General features: G+C 42.4%; 1 protein-coding gene across 3 annotated transcripts in view; it reads left to right on the plus strand.

Moving 5' to 3' along the window:
* Positions 1–21,950, plus strand: part of EZH1 (enhancer of zeste 1 polycomb repressive complex 2 subunit) — a 114,805-nt gene that overhangs the window by 84,435 nt on the left and 8,420 nt on the right. For all 3 annotated transcript variants that reach the window (XM_053454211.1, XM_053454210.1, XM_053454209.1), the window contains 7 exons: positions 5,064–5,244; positions 5,748–5,944; positions 9,130–9,221; positions 12,370–12,410; positions 12,707–12,832; positions 13,805–13,983; positions 19,411–19,506. In XM_053454211.1, coding sequence (XP_053310186.1) covers positions 5,064–5,244; positions 5,748–5,944; positions 9,130–9,221; positions 12,370–12,410; positions 12,707–12,832; positions 13,805–13,983; positions 19,411–19,506 — 912 coding nt within the window. The remainder of the gene's footprint in view (positions 1–5,063; positions 5,245–5,747; positions 5,945–9,129; positions 9,222–12,369; positions 12,411–12,706; positions 12,833–13,804; positions 13,984–19,410; positions 19,507–21,950) is intronic.

Consider the following 21,950-nt stretch of genomic DNA (forward strand, 5'->3'; position numbering starts at 1 on the left):
TTATATATTGAGGCAAACATTACAGTGAAACAGCATAACTCCTATCACTATACACTGAGCCAGGTACTACAGTGGAACAGCATAACACCTATCACTATAACTGAGCCAGATATTGATGGTGGTACAGCATAACCGCTATCTTTATACACTGAGCTACTGAGCTAGACACTTATAGTTGTACAGTATAACTATCATTATACACTGAGGCCTTAGACATGCATTTTTAACTACATAAAATGCACTTATCTCTTTGAAGTAAAGACTGTGATTGAAATATGATTTCAAAATAACAGCTGAACTGGTATTTATTTTTAATTCTTTAATATTAGACCCTGCTGCCAATATATACTAAGATTAGTTGCCGATATATATAAATATTAGCCCCTGCAGCCAATATATATATATAAATATTAGCACCTGCAGCCAATATTTATTGAAAATAGCCCCTGCTGCCAATAGATATATAAATATTTGCCCCTGCTGCCAATATATACATACATTTTAGATCGTGTTGCCAATTGAACCCGACCCAAGCATTTCCTTGGGCCACGCTCCCTAGCATGCAATCACTCCCTCTGCTACCACACAAAAAAAATATTTGCCACACTGACTGCAGAGTCCCTTTGTCCCCTCATTCACTAAACCACACCTCTCTTTTACTTACTCCCTGTTGTTGCAGGTATACATAAATAATGTATGGAAACATAGCATTGCAGGTATAAATCAACAGAACACACAAACCCAGCATTGCAGGTATAGATCAACTGGAAATCACATGTAAACTCAGCACTGAAGGTATAGATCAAATAAACAACACATGGAAACAGCACCCCAAGTATTGATCAACTGAATTTGACATACAAATCCTGTATTTGCTGGTAAACATAAATAATGTATAGAAACATAGCATAGCAGATATAGACCAACACATTAACACACAAACCCAGCTTTGCAGGTATTGATGAATTGGAATTCACATAAAAACTCAGCATTAAAGTTCTAGATAAAACACCCTAAATTACAGGCATAGATCACAGATTGCACACCCCAAAGCCAGCATCCACATTGCACACATAGAACCTGACCAGCACCCAAATTACACACACACATAGGACTTGCCATCTTTGCCCCCAAACAGCCCAGCATGAGTCAGCATTGTTCCCAAACAGCCGAGTGTACGCCATTTTTGTCCCATAAACACACTACCTGTGCCATCTTTGTCCCATAAACACCCTGCCTGTGCCATTTTTGTCACATAAACACCCTGCTTATACCATCTTTGCCTTTTTAACAAATCAACTATACACCTATGATTAACACAAACTCTTTTACAGTCGCTCACTAATTCACTTTCATTCACACAATTCATTCACACAATCATTTATTCTTTCACACACATTATTTACACATATTCATTGATGCATTCTCACAAATTCATTAATTCTCTCACTCATTCACACAATTAATCCACACATTAATCCATTCATTTTCTCTCTCTCTCATTCTGACTCTTTATTTCAATATTCTTGCTACCCTCCTTTCTCCATATCTACCCCTCTTCCTCCCTTCTCTCGATCTACCCCTTCTCCCTATCTACCCGTTCTCACTCCCTTCTGCCCTATCTACCCCCTTCTCACTCCCTTCTGCCCTATCTACCCCCTTCTCACTCCCTTCTGCCCTATCTACCCCCATCCCCCCGTCTCACTCCCTTCTCCCTATCTACCCCCATCCCCATGTCTCACTCCCTTCTCCCTATCTACCCCCATCCCCCTGTCTCACTCCCTTCTCCCTATCTACCCCCATCCCCCTGTCTCACTCCCTTCTGCCCTATCCCCCCATCTCACTCCCTTCTACACCCTTATAACTATCTACCCTCTCCCCCCTTTGAAGTTCACTTACCTTTCAGGAGTCCTGCAGTGGGGGTGCAAAGCCTCTGTCTCCCAACTCTGCCACTGTAAGGAACAGTATAGGGTGATGGGAGTTATGATGTACTTTAGAGCATAATTATATAAGCAAAAAGATATTGGAAATGGTACAGCAAAACACTCATCACTCTCACACACTTACCAATCCACACTTACCAATCCACTCAGTGTTGTGCGCCGGGATCTGACAACAAACCCCGGCGCACAGCAGCAGTTGCCGCGCGGATCACAAGGGAGCGGTATTGGAGGTCTGTTAAAGATCCTTGAAGCGGCTTAAAATCACTCAAGGGAGCCGGAGGTCTGTTAAAGACCTCCGATACCGCTCCCTTGCGAGCCTGCTCCTCCAGCGGCGGACATTACTGTCCGTCTCTGGAGGGGTGCCGGCCAGTTGGCACCCCCTGATGAGTGGCAGACATTTATCCCAGCCAAACCTTGTAACTGGTTTTGGCCAGTAACAGATAGTGAAGGTTGGGACCCTATTGTATTGTTAATCCCTTTACTGCCCTTGTTGTCTCTGGGATGCTACCCGATAGCGATATCCCTTTACTTTGCTTCGGGATATTGCCTACGGATTGCAGGGAATTATTGTCCTGAAGGGAGAAGTCGCTCTTGGCAGAGAGAGAAAACCTGAGGTCCCTGGACGGTCTGTCACACAATGTATTTATTCTTTGGATAAACAGGCCATGGCCTTTTATTTTGCTCTACATAATATTTACAAAATGCATGAATTCGTAAACATAATTCAAACAAACTTTAACTAATCCCGAGCTAAACTTAAACAACTAATTTACACAAATAACACAAATGGATATTAAAAGCCATCTGTGGCCTATCCCATAAAATTCATGGCTTCTTCCACCATACTTTGTAGATTTTAAAATATCATAACAAATGTTCCATCTAATTTTTCTTAGTTTGCGTGCGCAAAAAAATTTCTCTTGTGCAAAAAGTTTCACAGAGCAAAAATTTTGTGCGCACAATATCCGCGCCGCATAAAGTTTAAAAAAATTATTTTTTTTCTTTTTTTGGGAAAAATTGTTGTGCGCACAATTTTTTGAAAAGGGGGGTTTCTAAAAAAGCTATGTGCGCGCGCACAAGTGCACAGCTTAGAGGGAACACTGATCATAACCGATATCTGATATACCGTATTGGCTCGGATATAGGCCGCCCCCGTATATAGGCTGCACCCTAAAAGTTTGGTGCTTTTTTAAAGAAAAAGTTTTTTTCTTTAAAAAAGCACCAAAAAAAAACATGCTGCCACTCTGTCCCCCCCCGAGATATTCTGCCACTGTCCTCCCTCCCCGAAATATGCTACCACTGTCCTCCTCCCCCCCCGAGAAATGCTGCCACTGTCCTCCCCCCCCCCCGAGATATGCTGCCACTGTCCCCCCCCCCGAGATATGCTGCCACTGTCCTCCTCCTCCTCACCTCAAGAGATACAACCATATCCTCCTAAAATTAGTCTAATTAAGAAATCTTTAAACATATGTTGCTTACCTGACAATTTAAAGAAAAAAGATTGTGAAAAACCTTTTTTTATGAAATCTAAAACAAATTCTAAGGTCAATGTTACTATTCAGCTATGTATCCCAAGTACCTTTAGACAGAAACACTATTAAAACACTAATCTGGGTGAAGTCAATTCCCAAAGGCTCTGCAGAACTGCCAACCTTGTTCTCTCCAGGTTAAAAAGGCATATCTGGGAGGCAGAGTGGCATAAGGCATATCCGAGGGGGGGAACAGAGGCAGCCGAAAACCCAACTCACGTAACTCTCTTCTCCATGCTAAATCATGTCCTCCCCATCATTTATCTAAAGGTATTCCTTAGGGGCAGTTTATATGCCTAAACAGGATATGCAATATGGAGGAGGCATACCAAAGATAAGCTAAAGATCTTATTAAGAGGTTATCCACTAAGTGTCATCTTGAAAGCCAAAAGGGGACAGTTGACCATATAAACCAAGTGGACTTGTTATCAACACTCCAAAATTAAAGGAAGACATTGACCACGCTCTACATTTATTACTAATTACTGTGCTGAGTTTGAGGCAGTTTGTCACAGTGAAGAAATACTTACCCATGCTGAGTGCTTATCCCTATTTGGAAACCATTCTAAAGAAGGGATGTAATTTCTCAGCCAAAAGGGCTAAAACACTTGGGTCTAGAATCTCCCCAAGTATGTTTATGACCCAAACCATGGGCAAACCTGCTCCCTGGCTGAGGGCTATAGGCCATTTTAAATGCAGGCACAGGATCTGCATGTGCTCCAAAAATCTTAGCGTTGGTAAGTGGTTCTCATCTACTATTGCGGGAGTTAAATTTGGCATGAACCCTTCCCTTTTTCTTTTCCAGGTTTTTTTTTATTATTGCACAGAATTAAATGTGTATATTCTGTCAGTGGGTAACTATAACATATATCTTGTGTCCTCCTGCTTTGTCTGTGTTCCAGTAATATTATACTACTTACAGTACGTGTGAGAGGGAGATTAAGAAAAAAAATAAAAAAACTGACCGGGCAAGTCAGGGTGTTTTTCATTTACCGTTTGTTTACATCTGTGGTTTTATGTACAATTTTATGTTTTGTACTTGGCGTAGCATGTGGCTTACTTAATTGCTGAATGATTGTTGCTGGTTGCACGCCTCTAGCCTTTAAAAACCTAGGCTCATGGGCAGGCGGTATGCCTATGATTAAGTTCTACTTGGATGAAACGCTTCAGGCTGCTCTCTAACAATCCTTATCTGCTCCCATTCTTTATTGTGTTTTTACTTTTGAGCTAATAAAAGCTGTCTTAACTTGAAGAATTTCGGCTTCGCTCTCTTTCATGAACACCAAATTGCTGAATCTCTGGCATTGCTATTTCTTTTTATTATGTGTTCCGTAGAACGGACAGGCTGTGGGACCTGTGCCTGGAGCTTGATGGGACTAAAAACGGTCTGCATTAGTGTTTTCTTTCCCTCCTTGAATGTTTTCCCTCCTCAAATTATTAGTTAAAATATGTTGATATTCTAAAAAGAAATGTGGCTAGCAACTGAATGTTTGTTTCCACAAGAGTGGCGATTCCGCAATCACAACACACCAGGCTAGTGGTGCATCAAATGTTCATTCATCAGTGAGTTGTCTGATGTCTATTGTTCTAGGATGGGGCCAAAGAGTATGCTATGATGAACAATCCTAGATCCAAGTGCTTAGGAAGACGCAGAAGGAAAAACACTTCAGTCAGTGCATCCTGTGCAAGTACTTCATCATCCACAGTTTCAGAAACAAGAGAAGGTGATAGTGATAGGGAAACCAGCAACGAATGCGCTTCCAGTTCTTCAGGTAAGGGGAGGATGCACATGGAATCTTGTGTGTTTGTTTATGAGAATATATTAATTGCCATCCTTGGGAACTTCCCAGAAGTAGCTCTTTACCTGGAGACTCCAGCTATGTTTATTGCATATGCTTGTCAGGAAATCAAAGCTACGAAGCAACATTTTGATATTTAATAACTCTAGATTTTAGATATAAAAAATTAAAATACACTTATGCCAAGATATACATGTCCATATGCCCCCAATGTTACAAGATATGCAACTTGCACATTCCATTTACAGACTGTAAAGATTTTTTTTAGATCTGTTCGGTGCAGGATAAAAGCAGCATTAACTCATACAGGTGAATCTTGAGCAAACATCTAGTCAATGATTTTGTATGCTTGGGCCTAGAAACTGTGCAAGAATCACTTACATAAGAAAGAGCTGTGTCTATTATGCTATTGAAAATTCAGTGCTACCTCAAGGAAACTGATTTTTTTTAATTTTTTTTATTAATCCTTACATTAGAGGCAAATTCACGTTGCCAGACCCCAACCAGGCAAAGGCAGAGCAGTGTAAGTGGTGAACTTCCAGATGTATCCGAACCCACTGAACCTGTAGAATGGTCTGGAGCAGAGGAATCTCTCTTCAGAGTCTTCCATGGAACGTTTTTCAACAACTTCTGTTTAATAGCCCGCCTGATGGGCACCAAGACATGCAAACAGGTAAAAGCATGTTTCAACAGTATGTTACACAGACATTGATTAATATTCCATTGACTCCATTCCACTTTTCATCCTTAAACCATGAGTGTTATATATAATATTAAATGTAATATAAAATGTAATATACTAAACAAAGTAAAAAGGGCTTACTTTAAAAATTAGATGATTAGTATCACTTTATCTTTGCAAATAAAACTTTCTTTGAAGTGATGTTCATCTGAACAAAAGAAATCATTTAATAATCAATGATGTGCCTGGCATGTCATGGCATTAAATAAGCTTGGAAAGCAAACAATGATGCTGCTCTAATGATTCGATGTCAAGGTATTCAGCAATACGAAAACTTCAGCAAAACCTCCCGGGAGGTTTAAAAGAGGTTAAGAGGCGATCAATGATATCGAGGCATTCAGCGACACAGAAAGCCTACCCCAGGACACACTGTTTGCTCTGGAGAGCCCCCACAAGCGCCATTGCGAGATATTTTGTCTATTGCAAAATGGCACCACCCATTGAAAAAGTCAATGGAGCCCAGCTTTCTAATCACAATGTGATTAGTAAAATGTATTAAGAAAAATAAATAAAGTTAAAAAATAAATGTAGTAACATGTAAAAATAATTCTTAACTGATGTCACCATCAGGGGTACCATCCAGTTCTAACAAAATGTAAAAAAAATGTCCACAAAATATAAAAAATAGGTGAAAAAGTTTCCCAGATTTGAAACAAAAAGGTCTTGAAGTAGCAAAGCGATACTTGTACTGAACTCAGGATAAATATTAGAATCTATTTAGCAGTTTTTTCATTAACTTTTGAGACGAGTAAAAGATTTTTCAAGTAAAAGTCTAAAAAGGACTTTTTCTTTGAATTTTTCACCATATTTTATTATTTTTGTTATAGGATGATATAATAAAAATGCTATCAAAAGATAACTACTCCATTTCATGTCCTGAAGAAAACAATATATTACGTGTGTAGGTAGACTAAACGAAAGAGACGAAAATTACAACTAAACACAAGCACCGCAAAAATGTTTAAATAGCCACGGTCGTAAAAGGTATATAAAGAATAAAGTGCTTGGGTTAGGTATATACTGCTTCCCTCTAATTTTTCTTGGGTGGTGTGCACAGAAAATTTCTGTTGTGCAAATTTTTTCCCAGAGCCAATACTATCACTATACATTGAGCCAGACATTGCCAATAATGCAGCATAACCCCTATCACTATATACTAAGCCAAACATTGATGTGGTGTAGGCCTACCGCTTCAGTGTCTGGCTTAGTATATAGGGATGCACCGAAATGAAAATTCTGGACCAAAAATTCAGCATTCACTTGACCGAAACTGAAAATGACCCCCTCCCTTTAAAAAAAAACAAAACAAAAAAAAACACTTTATTAAAAATAACACACCAAAATTGGACAAAAAAAACCCAACAACAATATTATATATATATATATATATATATATATATATATATATATATATAATTGCTAACAGCAATCACACTCCTATCATGCCCAGGCAGCCAGTACATGCTGGAACCTGGGCATCATATTAATGTGATTACAGCCTCCCTATGCCATGCTATCCCCCCCCACTTACACATGCATGCTATCACACACACACTCATAAACAAACATTCAGCATAAACTACAGCATAACACCCATCACGCTCACACACTTACTAATCCACTCTCACTTAATGTTTTCCTACCTTTCCTCTGTTAGTTACTTTTCCTCCTCTTCTTCGTTCTTCCTCTTGCCCCTTCTTCTTCTGTGTCCTGTCCTTCCGGTGCAGTAAAGACAGTGGGCGTGGCTTCAGTGCTGTGCGCCGGGATATGACATCAAATCCCGACGCACAGCATCAGTTGCCGCTCGCATCGCTCCCTTGATTGATTTTAAGCCGGTTGGAGGGAGATCCTTGATCTCCCCAACCGAGCTTGCTCCTCCAGCGGTGGACATTACTGTCCGTCTCTGCAGGAGTGCCAGCGTCACCCTGGACGGACTGCCCGCCCCCCCAGCTCCCCGTTAGGTACTGTGCGCACAATTTTACGACGTGTGCGCTCTCTTGAAAAGTTATGTGCGCGCACACATCTTAGAGGGAACACTGCTTCTGAGTAGAAGTTAGTTGATAAAGACAGTTGCCCATTTATGCTACCAGTCAAACCTTTAGTTTGGAGACAACACCAAAAATTATTATCATTGATAAATATTGGTGTCAAGAGTAGGGTTATACGCCTCCACCCGCTGCCCCCACTAGACACCAGAGAGTCTGAAGAAATAGAAGGCTCGATATCTTCCAAAACCTTGAGATGGTGCTGCCGTAAGTAAAATGTGAGTCCAGAAGGTGTTAGGCGTTTGTGAACCCTCCTGAATGTTGTTCTGAATCAAAAAAGGCCCCCAAGTTAGTTGCCCAAAACCAAACGCGGCAAAAATGAAACCGAAAATTTGGACAATTCAGATTTTCTTTGCCATGCACAAGTCAGGGGAGGCCTGGCATCTTTGACCACCGAGCAACTAACATGAGCACTAGCAAACACTCTTACAGTAGCACAACCACTTGCTCTGACACAAACACACTGTATTGCACCTCTACTTAGTCTATTACACCTTCGCACTCCAGACTTTGCCGTGAGCTCTTCCTTATAGCTTGCATACTGTGCAAGTCGCCATGCTTTTACTAAAAGGTTACATGACCCCACTGAGTTGCTGCCACCCTGAGAGGGCCTGTTTAAGTTGGACCAGCCCTGTTTGAAGAATATGGACTGCCCCTACATGGGAACTGTCAGCGTTTCACCTAAACCACAGCTTCCCTGGGTCACTCTGTCCTATCCCTTCCCTATCCCTCTATTTTCCATACAGTTCTCAGCTATCTGGGGCTAACCTGCACATCATGTGGTTAACCATGCCCATGTGCACAGCTAGTCCTGCCCCTCGAAAAGCCACTCTCACCAAAGCGAGAGTGCTCCAAGTAGCCTGACCTGGAAAGTTTTTTTCATTTAAACCCTACTGTGAAGGTCATAATGCACCATTCATCTAGGTAGAAAGCGTTAGTAAGAAGGAAGGGTCTTCTATCCCAGGTGTTTAAGGAGTAGCTCTATAGAAATGAGAGTGAAGTTTGTGTGCTGTCCATATAAGTTATGTCTATTTGCTTCTTGTTTGATATTTTTTTATGTGTCCTTTAAAGGTTTTCCAGTTTGCTGTAAACGACTCAATGATTCTTAAGGTACCTGCAAAGGAATTAATGAGCACGGCACAGAAGAAGAAGAGAAAACATAGGTAATATATCAAACAATTTGTCCTGCTACTAAAAATAGGAATATATAAGTATAATTTGAATTAATAGATGTTTAATAATGCCTGTATCAAAAGAATACACAAAAATAAATGTACCTTTCATCACTTGATGACAATTGCCGGTCCGGGCACGTCACGGAAAAACATGTCGTTAATGACAAATGACGTGCCAGGATCCGTGATCGATTTTTTTACCCAAACGGCGTTGCTGTAATGCCTCGACCTCGAGGCATTGAGCAACGCCACGACCGGCATCAGGGGCCATGTCTGGCCCCTCCCCTGGGCGTCAACATCCGCCATACAATGTATGGTGGCGGACGCCCGGTTTAAAAGCGTTTAGGAGGCGATCAACGATCACCTCCTAAACTTAAATGGTGTCGCTGGAATGCCTCGATCAGGAGGCATCCAGCGACACCAAACACTTACCTTAGGATGGACTGTGACCGCTCCGGAGAGCGGTCACAGCCGCAGCTGCCGGTGATTTTTGCCATCAGCAAGATGGCGGCGGCCCGGGAAAAAAAACAATAAAGACGAAAAAGTTTGCTAGAGGGTCTCCAGACCCTCTAGAGAACTCTGGCTCCACTTGCAGGTTGAATACAGGTACTGCATTCAACCATGCAAGTCAATGGAGCCCAGCTTTCTAATCACAGTGTGATTAGTAAAAATAAATTAAAAAATAAAATAAAATTAATAATAATTAGAAAAAATAGTAAAAAAAAAACAGTACAATGTAAAAATAATTTCCCTCTGATGTCACTATCAGGGGAACCTTCAAGTTGAAAAAAAATGTTAAAAATGTTTTAAAAAAGGCAAAAACAAATTAAAATATATATAAAAAATATATTTTTGTGAGCAAGTCCTAAAATTAGCACATTAGCTTAAAACAATTCTCGCATGGAAAGAGTTAAAATACTGGCATATTAAATGCCCATGGGGTGTCTACTTTAAAAAAATGTATGATTTGATGGGGTAGATTGAATTGGCCGGATTCAACAATGTCCCAATTAACACGGGGGGGAAGGATGGCCACACACCTAATTTCCAATTAGAAAAATGCACACGTACCAAATGTGGCCTTTTAGTTCCCCCCAAAAATGACAAACCCATGCATGTGGGGTATCAGTGTACTCAGGAGATGTTGCTGAACAGCGGCATATACCAGGAGCTGTAAATTCATACATAAAGTAGGTGTGTGTGGGAAAAATACACACACAAAAATACTACTGCAAACTTTGAAAAAATGCTGGTGATAAAATGTGTGCATGCAAAGAGTTAAAATACCAGCATTTAAAATACCCTATGGTGTCTAGTTTTCAAAAATATATGGTTTTGTTGGGCACACTGAAATGGCCCGGCTCAAGGATGTACCAAATAGGGCATGGGCAGTGGATCCCCAACTGCTAAAGTTCAACGTTGAAAAATGTGCATGCCCCAAATGTGGCCCTTTTGCCCCCAAACAGCCAGGCAGAATCATTCATGTGGGGTATCACTGTGCTCAGGAGATGTTGCTGAACACATATTGGGGTGTTTTGTGATAGTGACATATACGAGAACTTTTTAATTCATACCTGAAGTAAAATGTGTGTGAAAAAACAAATGCAAAAAAAATTACTACCATAAAGTTTGACAAAGGCTGATGGTAGAATTAGTGCTTGGAATGGGTTAAAATACTAGCATTTGTGTAAGAAATTTTGACCCTCTTACAGGGATATTCTTTTAGGGAATGTGTGACGAATAAAGCACAAATACAAGCGTATAGAAAAATGTATATTGATATTGAACTAGGCCACTGTTACAGGTTATAGGGCATATAACATACAGAAAACATTTGCCAATAACACAAAACAAAAGGGATACATAAGCACATTCTTGGGAAACCTCTCTCAGCTCACAGGCTTCTCCCGAACGCCATCTTGCGCAGCTTCGTTCTGAGTCTCCTGACCCAGGACACTCCTCTTTCTCAGACTCCTCTTTCTCTCTTACTCAGACTCTCCTTTCTCTCTTACTCAGACTCTTCTTTCTCTCTTACTCAGACTCTTCTGACTATTGCAACCCCTAACTAGTCATCCCAGAATTCCTTGTACCTCCCAGAAAGTGGTTCACCCAACCCCTCTTTCCAGAGATTTCCTGTATGACCCAATTATGGAGGAGACAGGTAGTCTATGCAAACATGCACACAGTTATGTTAATATACATCGGCTTCGGTTGTCTGACCCCCTGTGGGGTATCCCACCTCTGTTGGAGCCTTTGTTCCAAACCCTTTGTAAAGCATTAATATGCAAACGACCTTACATTGTAAAACCAGATATCTTACCTTATAGAAACCCAAATCGTCCCCAAAACATTATGCAATAAATGTAGTATCACATTTTGAAGGCACCCTTCATTTCTTACATTTGGAATACCCTGGGCTGTCTAGTTTTCAAAAATATATGACTTGATGGGGTAAATTGCATTGGCCGACTTCAAAGATACCCAAAATGGCACATGAGGGGAAGAATTACCAGATTTGGAAAAAATGGCTTTGAAATAGCAAAACGCTACCTGTACTTTTTGCCCCATAATGTGTAGAAAAAAGCAAAAAAACATAGAAACATTGGGTATTTCTAAACTCAGGACAAATAGTAGAATCTATTTAGCAGGTTTTTTCATTACCTTTTATAGATGAGTAAAAGATTTTTCAACTAAAAGTTAGAAACAGTCATTTTTTTTTCTAAATTTTTCACCATATTTGATACTTTTTTTAATAGTAAATAATATGATACAATCAAAACAATGTCATGTAAAGAAAGCCCTTCTTGTCCTGAAAAAAACAATATCTAATGTGTGTGGGTTCAGTAAACGGGAAAGAAGAAAATTACAACTAAACACGAGCAGCGCAGAAATGTTAAAACGGCCATTGTCACGAAGGGTACAAAAAGTAAAATCAGCCTTTGTCACGAAGGGGTTAAAGCTTAATAGGTTAAACATTTACATTGAAGCTGCATTAGAGAGTCATGTTGTCCATGTTTCCGTGATGAAACCTTTCCATTTGCAGGAGCTGGAAAAAACATGGGGCACATGAAATGAAGTTCTGAAAACAAAAACACCTTTTACTTGCTAAGGCTTTTGCTTCTTTTTCATACTGCAGGTTGTGGGCTGCTCACTGTAGAAAGATTCAGCTAAAGAAAGGTAAGAGTCATCATTTGTCTCTACTTTCTAGTAAAGTAGAAGTGAAGCTTATTTACTGATTGCAGCTGAGCATCTAGATTGGCCTACGTTTTACAGGTGTTCTTGTAGAAAGCTTTGCTTTTTTTGTGTGTGTATGTGTGTGTAAGGAAGTTTTAATTTACTGAACTGAGGGTAGATAAATGGAATAGCCTCCTAGCACAAGTTTTAAAGGGTTAGTACAGTGAGGTAATTTAAACATGTATGGGATTGAGGAAAAAAAACAGATATTTGATGCTATTCTTTATCTTAATTGCTAGATAATTCTGCTAATCAAGTGTACAACTACCAGCCATGTGATCACCCAGATCATCCTTGTGACAGCACATGTCCTTGCATTATGACACAAAACTTCTGTGAAAAGTTCTGTCAGTGTAACCCAGACTGTGAGTAACCACTAATATATATATTGTTTTTCTCAACAGAGCGACATATACAGCCAGGTGCATCTTTATTGCTCTATTGTAAATCAGAATTGCACTCAAAATTTTGAAAATACAACGAATAGCAATAAGTGTGATATTGAGTTTGATCCTGTATTCATTAAAGTAACCCCCAAGCACTACAGCAATGAGCAAAATGTATCCCACAAGGTTAACACTCAAAGGTATACACAAAACAACCAAATAATGAAAGCCAATATAAATTTACTAGATAACATGCCACAAAATAAATAGTACGAATACAGATTACATACCAGGGAATGACAGATACAGACAGTAGAGGCTGACACCCCATGAGATCCTTCAATGTTTTTGCTATAAGTCTTTGTCAAAGGTAAGATCTGGGTAGGTGAATATGGTAGAATTTTGTGTTATATGTAGAAAATTAGATTGAACGGCAAACTTCCCAATGTTGTAACACGCACCTCCTATACTCCATGAGGCATAAACATTACCTTTATATCTCCTCCAAATGATGCAAGAAATGCAGAGTAACCTTTATTTTTCTCCAAGCAATAATTACAAATACATTAGTTATGGTGGCTCAAATATGCCTATTGCCTCACCTGTTTCATACTAAGAGGTGCTTAACAGTAACTAATTTCTTCTAGAAAACTGGTGGAAACCTGATCCAGTTTAATATTGTATTGTAATTAGTGTGCAGTCCTGCTTTTATTGCAAAATGATCTACAATTACATTTAAAATGTTTATAAATATTGTTGTTTAAGTGGCAAATTGTATTAAAACTAGAAGAGTGTAGAATGTCTAAAGCCTGTACAGTACTTATTAGTATAATATCGGGTTGACATAGAGAAACATAAACTGCCTGTTTCACAAAAGTGCTTGAAGTGAAGTGTTTCCCTAGAAACTCTGTTGACTTAGATGTAGTTACCAGTTAAATCATTCATTTGAAGGTCAAAACAGATTTCCTGGATGCAGATGCAAGACCCAATGCAACACAAAGCAGTGCCCCTGTTACCTGGCAGTGAGAGAATGTGATCCGGATCTGTGTCTCACATGTGGGGCATCTGAACACTGGGACTCCAAGGTTGTGTCCTGCAAGAACTGCAGCATTCAGAGAGGCCTAAAGAAGGTGAACATGCATGTGTAGCATACACAAACACATACATACTTTGGTTATAATATGCACCTTTTGTATTTTATGTATGCATGTAAAGTTTCAAGAAAGATTTTGTACCTTTTTAGAATTTTCACCTGCTCTTTGACAGAGAGGAACTCACACCTCATTTATTGTCATTCATGTTATTGGTTATCAACATAAATTTCAGTTGTAAGTTAATTTTCATATCCGTGGGGGGGAAACATATACAAGTATTTATGTTAAATAATATTTTATATAAATGTGTGTGACATAATTGCAATATACCATTGGGGTCATGGTAGCTGACAATGGCCTTTTTATACCTACGAAGATACTCCGTCAAAAATCAGCTGTTTCCAGCTACAGTAGTCATTTACAACATTAACAATGCCTACACACTACTTCTGATCCATTTGATGTTATTTTAACGAAAAAAAACAAACGTTTTTCTTTCACAAACAAGGACATTTCTTAGTAACCCAAACTTTTGAACGGTAGTGTCTGAATGTGTGTGTATACAGTTAGATCCGGAAATATTTGAACACTGACACAATTTTCATAATCTTGGGTCTGTGTGCCACCACAATGGATTTGAAACGAAAAAAACAAAGTGCAAACTTTCATACGCAGTCCCCTTATTTCAGGGGCTCAAATGTAATTGGACAGATCAATACAATCATAAATAAAATGTTCTTTTTTAATACTTTATCGAGAATCCTTTGCAGGAAATGACTGCTTGAAGTCACCACATGCTGGGTTTCCTTTGTAATTCTTTGCCAGGCCTTTACTATAGCTGTCTTCAGTTGTTGTTTGTTTGTGGGTCTTTCTGCCTTATGTTTACTCTTCAGCAGGTGAAATGCATACTTGATCGGGTTGAGATTAGGTGATTAGGCCATTGCAGAATATTTCACTCCTGGGCTTAGTTCGTAGTATGTTTTGGGTTATTGTCCATGCCACGGTAACCCTCTGAGGCTGAGGACACATGGCGGTGTGTTTGAGTTTGGGAGGGGGCGCTGGAGGATTCCTGGGGAGATTCCTTACTTGCCTTCCCCCTCTTATATCAAAGTAACCCTGTGTTCATTGGGGGCACAGGGTGAACGGAAAACCTGTCTGGTCTGCCGTAACCAGACTCCCATGAGTCCCTCGGGATCACCCCTTAATAGTGACTCTTTGTCTGGTGGGCATTGCTGGCCTTAGAACTGTATTGCGGAGCCAAGCTGTCTTGTGATTGATGAGATTATACCCCTAATCCTATCATGTGTTGTGTATAGATATCTGTGCTGTCTTCAGTACATCTGCTTGGGGGAATGTGAAGGGTTAATCCCTTGAGCAACTGAGCATTCACGGCAAGGAGGATTCCTACGGCAGAGCCACTCATTCCGAGTACGTGTATCCGTCACATTTGGTGGCAGATGTGGGATTTCCTTCCTTGCCGAGGGATATTCAAACCACCACCAGGATACCTTCCTCATTTTCGTATGAGTTAAAGCTGATGGAAAGGATCCTCAAGCATTGGGACATTTCCTTTCCACTGGGATTGATGGACAGGTTGGCAGACTTCGGTCGCCTTGACAGGGACATGGACGTGGCAGCAGAGTTTCAGGGGCTGCTGTGGGTCATCCTCTCGTGCTACACCACTGCTCTACCTACAGAACTATACGGAACTGACGCAACAGATTTGAGGGTCACTATGGGAGTTGGCACTCCTGGAGGCTGTTATACGCTGGGGCCAGTGTTTTACAAGCTACGGACATAGGATTAGAGACCACTGGGAGCTAAGGATGTAATTCCTAGGACAGTAACCCCAGGAGCAGTGGGTATCCAAATTGGGCAAGCTGGTCCAACAGGAGGTAGAGCTGCACAATTGATAACAGGCTCTGTGGTGGCATGCAGAGCAAGCATATTTGGGGACTGTAACAGAATGATCTCCAGAGGGGTATGATTTTGACGGTCCTGGATTGTTGTGGGAGAGCCTTACCGTTTTTTTTTTTAATTTGTCAGCGAAGGGGACTCTGCTCTGGAAGATGTTGGGTAATACAGAGAAGCTATGCTTGGTCTCAGAGAAGTCCCAGAGCTGAGACCTGATCTGGACTATCTGGTCATGAAAGAGTGGCAGGTGGAAAGGGCATACGAGAGCTGCTAGCCCTCTGGAGACCATTCTGTCCTCAGAGCCAGAGGATATTACAGCACAAGCAGGAGCACTGGCATCAGGGCAGAGTACCGCTGGTCTCTGCAACGGCCCCACATCATACGGCTCTGCCGCCCCAGCTGAAGCGCTGACGTAGGGGCAGCAGGCCCATCTCCCTTGCTACAACTGGCGCACCAGGGAGAAAGGATGCATGTGGCATTACTCCCCAGGGGTTGAGTGAGGTCCCAGGAGATGGCACAGCCAGCCCATGTCCCCAGCAGCAGCAGGAGCACCAGGGAGGGGATGCAGGGATGCATCCTTCCCCAGCGGCTGAGTGCATTCCAGGGAGAAGTGGCAGTCGGCACTTCTCTCAAGCAACAGAAATGTACATCAGGAGAGGCAGAGGATGGACTGGTGAGCACTACCCTTGTAGGGGCAATTGGGCTCGGAAACCAATTGGGACTGGATGGACTGACTAACTTCGGAGTCAACTCATCTCGGGTCTCTTCCTGTGTTAGTATCCTTGTGAAGGGGAAGAAATGTCACAGTAACCCCCTGATGCTGAGGACACATGGCAGTATATTTGAGTTTGGGAGGGGGCACTGGTGGATTCCTGAGGAGACTCCTTACCTGCCTGCCCAGTCCCCTCTTATGTCAAAGTAACCCAGTGCTTATTGGGGGCACAGGGTGAACGGAAAACCCTGTTTGGTCTGCCATAACCAGACTCCCATGAACTAGCCGGCTATGGGGGCTGTACAAGCCAGAAAAAGCTCGATGCGCCTTACCGAAATCTAGCAGCAAATTCATGGAACTATATGGCGGCTAGAAGCCGCAGCGATACACGCCCACAATTGGAACTGCGTAGCTACAGACACCTTTTATCCCACCACATTGCTGTTTTGCGGTTACATTAAGCTTGCAGTGGGCAACACTAGGCCCGGGGTTTACCCATCTGCAGCTATGGAACTCTTGCCTGGCTACTGCACAAATTCTTGACGTCGCTCCCTCGGGATAGTGACTCTTTGTCCGGTGGATATTGCTGGCCATAGAACTGTATGGTGTCGCTGAGCTGTCTGGTGGTTGATGAGATTATACCCCTAATCCTGTCATGTATTCTGTATAAAGGTCTGTGCTGTCTTCAATAAACTGAGTTCTGTTTTACCCCTACACTAAGTCTCGGCTAGTGTTTGGGGGAATATGAAGGGTTAATCCCTTGAACAATTGAGCATTCACTGCAAGGAGGATTTCTACAGCGGAGCTACTCAGTCCGAGTACGTTCTCCTTCACAGTCCATCTGTAAAGTAAAGCACTGTCCCAATCAACTTCGCTGAATTAAGCTGAATCTGAGCAGACCATATACCCCTATACGCTTCAGAATTAATCTGACTGCTTCTGTGTCATCATACATAAGCACTAGTGACCCAGTCCCATTGGAAACCATGCATGCCTATGCCATCACACTGCCTCCACAGTGTTTTACAGATGGTGTGGATCATGAGCCATTCCAAACCTTCGCCATACTTTTCTTCCCATCACTCTGGCACAGGTTGATTTTAGTTCACCTAATGCTGTTCCAGAACTGGTCTAAAACTGTCTAAACTGGTTTTGCTCTTATGAAGTTTTCTCTTTATGGTAGACATTGAAAATGTTATGCCTACTTCTTGGAGAGTATTCTTCACTTGGCTGGATGTTGTAAAGGGGTTTACATGGAAAAGATCCTAAGCTCATCCATCACCTTCTGTGTTGCAGAGCTCAGCAGTGCATTCTTTTGTTCTCAAAATGAACTGTTGATTTGACCACTGCTAATGTTTCTGGCTATCTCTCTGATGGATTGTTTATTTTTTTGCAACCTAAGGATAGGCCATCCTTAGGCTGCAAAAAAATAAACCGGCAGTTTCACTTGCATTGAGAGCTCCTTTGACTGCATGTTGTAGCTTCACAGCAACAGCTTTCAAATGTGAATGTCATACTCCAGACCTTTACATGCTTAATTCATGAAAAATAATGACGGAATAACCCACACCCGTCCATTAAACAGCTTTTAAGTCAATTGTCCAATAACTTTTGGTCCCTTGAAAAAGAAAAACTGTAATTCATAAACCCTCCCTCAAAGTTGGATGTGAGCTGAGAGACTACATGTTATCATTATTTAACTGTAACGAGTTTATTTGGGTAAACAGCCGAAAAAACGAAACTTGTGTTGGTGTCAAAATATTTCCGGACCTAAGTGTATGTATATATATGTAATCCAAAGTAATCCTGCATACAGTCTCAGGAGAATTGACTCTTACCTGGATGCATCTTTAAGCCAAGGTCCATATACAAGAAAGTAAACAAGCACACCAAGGATTTTCAGTGAGCTTTATTTGCTTTTAGTGGTTATCATAACAGAAACTTGACGTTTCAGCCCCTGTCTGAGGATTTTATCAAGAGAGTCTCTCTAATCAAGAGAGTCTCTCTAATCAAGAGAGTCTCTCTAATCAAGAGAGTCTCCCTAACCAAGAGAGTCTGTATAGCCCCTAACCCTGACTCTTGTCTCAGTGAAAGCCTAGCCATTAGCCAGGGATGCAAAATATTCTTCTGTAAAAGTTAATGCATATTGATCTACAATTAACTGGTTGTTAGAGGCCACCCGTAAAACACAATATATGCAAATCTTCCCTGTGTGACTGATGTAATAAATCCCTGTTCTTACAAACTAGGTAATTCTGGTAATTTTTTCCTAGTCTGAGTGTTACCTGGGAATTGTATTTTTGCATGGAAATTAATTGATAAATTGCTCAGAATCCAGAGGCATTTTCCATGAGTTTCTGCCCCCTTCCTTTTAGGAGATGTTTGGCCAAACACATCTCCTGCTGAAACTGTACATGTGTGCACATACGAGCAGAGGGTCTCATTAGGATTGCGTGTGTATGTGTGAGGTAAAGAGCAAACCAACACTGTAGCTGGCTGCAGTTCAGTACTTCACACATGTACATGTAATCCTAATGAAACCCTCTGCTTGTATGTTCATTTGGAACTTCCATTTATTTCAAATGTAGTACTTTGCTGCCCAGTGATTTGCAGCATTGAGCAGCCAAATTGGTAGGGATCTTGGAGGGAAAGTTATGCTGCAACTTTGGAAGAATAAAAGTTATTTTTTACATGTATAAAGAATGCACATAATACTTACTAAGAGCTTTGCTATGCCTTTATGTTTGGTGAACCTGTTGGAACAGTAGACTCCCCATTGTGTTCTGATAAAGGAGATACTAAATAATCCACAATTTTATTATTTTTGTGTTCTTTAGCACCTGCTCTTGGCACCATCAGATGTTGCTGGCTGGGGAACCTTTATTAAAGAGTCTGTCCAGAAGAATGAATTTATCTCTGAGTATTGTGGAGAGGTCAGTTGGCTTATCATACTCATATCCATTTTACCCATTAGTATCACAAGGGAATCCAGCTTCCATTCTTGCTGCCACTGCATGAACCTGGCCATATGTCTGGCTGATGACACTGAAGGAACAGTGTAGCAGTGCTTGGTGCCATTACAGCAGCGATATTAGTGCAGACATCGTAGAGGGTGTCAGCCCATGCAGTGAAGACCCTTGCATGGTCTGTACAGACCCTGTTGGGACCTCTAATGATGTCAGACAGCCTCTGCTGCTGTCTGCCAGTCTCCCCTGCCATCTTCCAGCCTTCGCTGCTGTCTGCTAGCCTCTGCCTGCTATCTGCCAGCCTCCACCTCCCATTGGCCTGCTTCTGTCAGCCAGTTCCCCAGCCAACTGTGGTCTGCAAGTGCTATTCCTGTGGATGGTGCCTAGAATGAAGCCTAAAGCTGTTGCAGACTGCCGTTTACAATCAGGCGCTTCAGTACTGGCCTGTCCCACTCAGGGTTCTGTGCCTGAACCTGTCTCTGCACAGAGACTCTCACCTAATCCATTACCCGCACCTATTACAGTAAGGGAGCAAAATATTAAAAAACGCTATATGTGTAGGGTATTATTATACTCTGGGGATGATGTTAAACATATATAACATATTTATCAGTGCATTACACGCACTGGTGTATAACACGCACCCTCATTTTAACAAGGAAATGTGGGTGAAAAAGTTTAAATAATAAAAAACACACACTAACGCACTCAGAGACACACACAGATTAATTTTATATATTGCCAATCCAGACTACCTACATTTTGGGAGATCTGGTATGGGTCCTCTTTATCTTCCAGCGTTTTAATTTTTGTGCTGATGCCGGGGCCGGAGTGATGTCATCACCCAGCTCCCGGCATCAGAGAGGGCGCGGGAGAGAGCTGTGCAGGAGAAGATTGTGTAGCTCCAGGTTTTATTCGCGTCTAACACGCAGGTAGGGTTTCAGCTTCATATTTTAGTTAAAAAAGTGCGTGCTATACGCCGCTAGCACTTATTCTGTGGAAAAGGTCCTAAGCCAGGCATGTCCAAACTTTTTTCGAAGAGTGCCAGATTTGATGAAGTGAACATGTGCGAGGGCCGACCATTTTGCCTGACATTTTCTGAACCATTAAAATTAAATAAAAATTAACTATTTTATGCAAAGTTTATTGAAAACGGCATACCACATCTATCCCTTTCTCACTATCTCCCCTCCCTACCCCCTTCTCATAATCTCCCCTCTCCCTCCCCCTTCTCACAATCTCCCCTCTTCCTCCCCCTTCTCACAATCCCCCCTCTCCCTCCCTACCCCCCCTTCTCACAATCTCCCCTCTCCCTCCCTACTCCCCTTCTCACAATCTCCCCTCTTCCTCCCTACTCCCCTTCTCACAATCTCCCCTCTTCCTCCCTACCCCTCCTTCTCACAATCTCCCCTCTTCCTCCCTACCCCTCCTTCTCACAATCTCCCCTCTTCCTCCCTACCCCTCCTTCTCACAATCTCCCCTCTCCCTCCCTACCCTTCTCACGATTTCCCCTCTCCCTCCCTTTCCCCCCTCTTAACGATCTACCCTCTCCCTCCCTACCCCCCTTCTCACGATCTACCCTCTCCCTCCCTACCCCCCCTTCTCACGATCTACCCTCTCCCTCCCTACCCCCCCCTTCTCACGATCTACCCACTCCCTCCCTAGGTCACTTACCGTCAACTCCTGTATTGGGAGCGTGAGGCGTTTGTCTCGGGTGCCGGTGCTTCACAGGTGAGTGCTCAGCTGTGAAGCGCCGGCACCCGAGACAAACGCCTCACGCTTCCAACACTGCACTCTGGGCAGCGCAGAGGCAGGCGGCAGCAGCAGCGGCGGCGAGCAGAGGAGTCCTGGATTTCTGTCAGTCAGGGGGGCCCAAGAGGTGCCGAGCGGTCGTTTTCAGCAACCGCTCGGCACCCCTTGGGCCCCCCTGACTGGCAGAACTCCAGGGCCGGGTCGCAGTCGCGACCCCGGTAGTTCCGCCACTGCCTACAACTTCTTCATCAGATGCCCTTGTGGCTGTGTGTGCCGGCGCAGGGAGAAGGAAAGCCCAAATCTAGCGACGTCCGAGATTGCAAGATTTAGGCTTTCCTTCTCCCTGCGCCGGCACACACAGCCACAAGGGCATCTGATGAAGAAATTGTGTAGGGGAGGGTTAGATTTCAACCCTCGTCTACAGTCAAACATGAACCCTGTTTAAAGTTACTGTAGACGAGGGTTGAAATCTAACCCTCCCCTACACAATTTCTTCATCAGATGCCCTTGTGGCTGTGTGTGCCGGCGCAGGGAGAAGGAAAGCCCAAATCTCGCGCTTTCCTTCTCCCTGCGCCGGCTGATGACGCCAAGTCCCGTGGCTCACGTGGGGGGCCGTATCAGTCCGGAACGCGGGCCGCAATTGGCCCGCGGGCCGGACT

Source organism: Spea bombifrons, chromosome 13 (genome assembly GCF_027358695.1).
Source record: "Spea bombifrons isolate aSpeBom1 chromosome 13, aSpeBom1.2.pri, whole genome shotgun sequence".
Lineage (NCBI taxonomy): Eukaryota > Metazoa > Chordata > Amphibia > Anura > Pelobatidae > Spea > Spea bombifrons.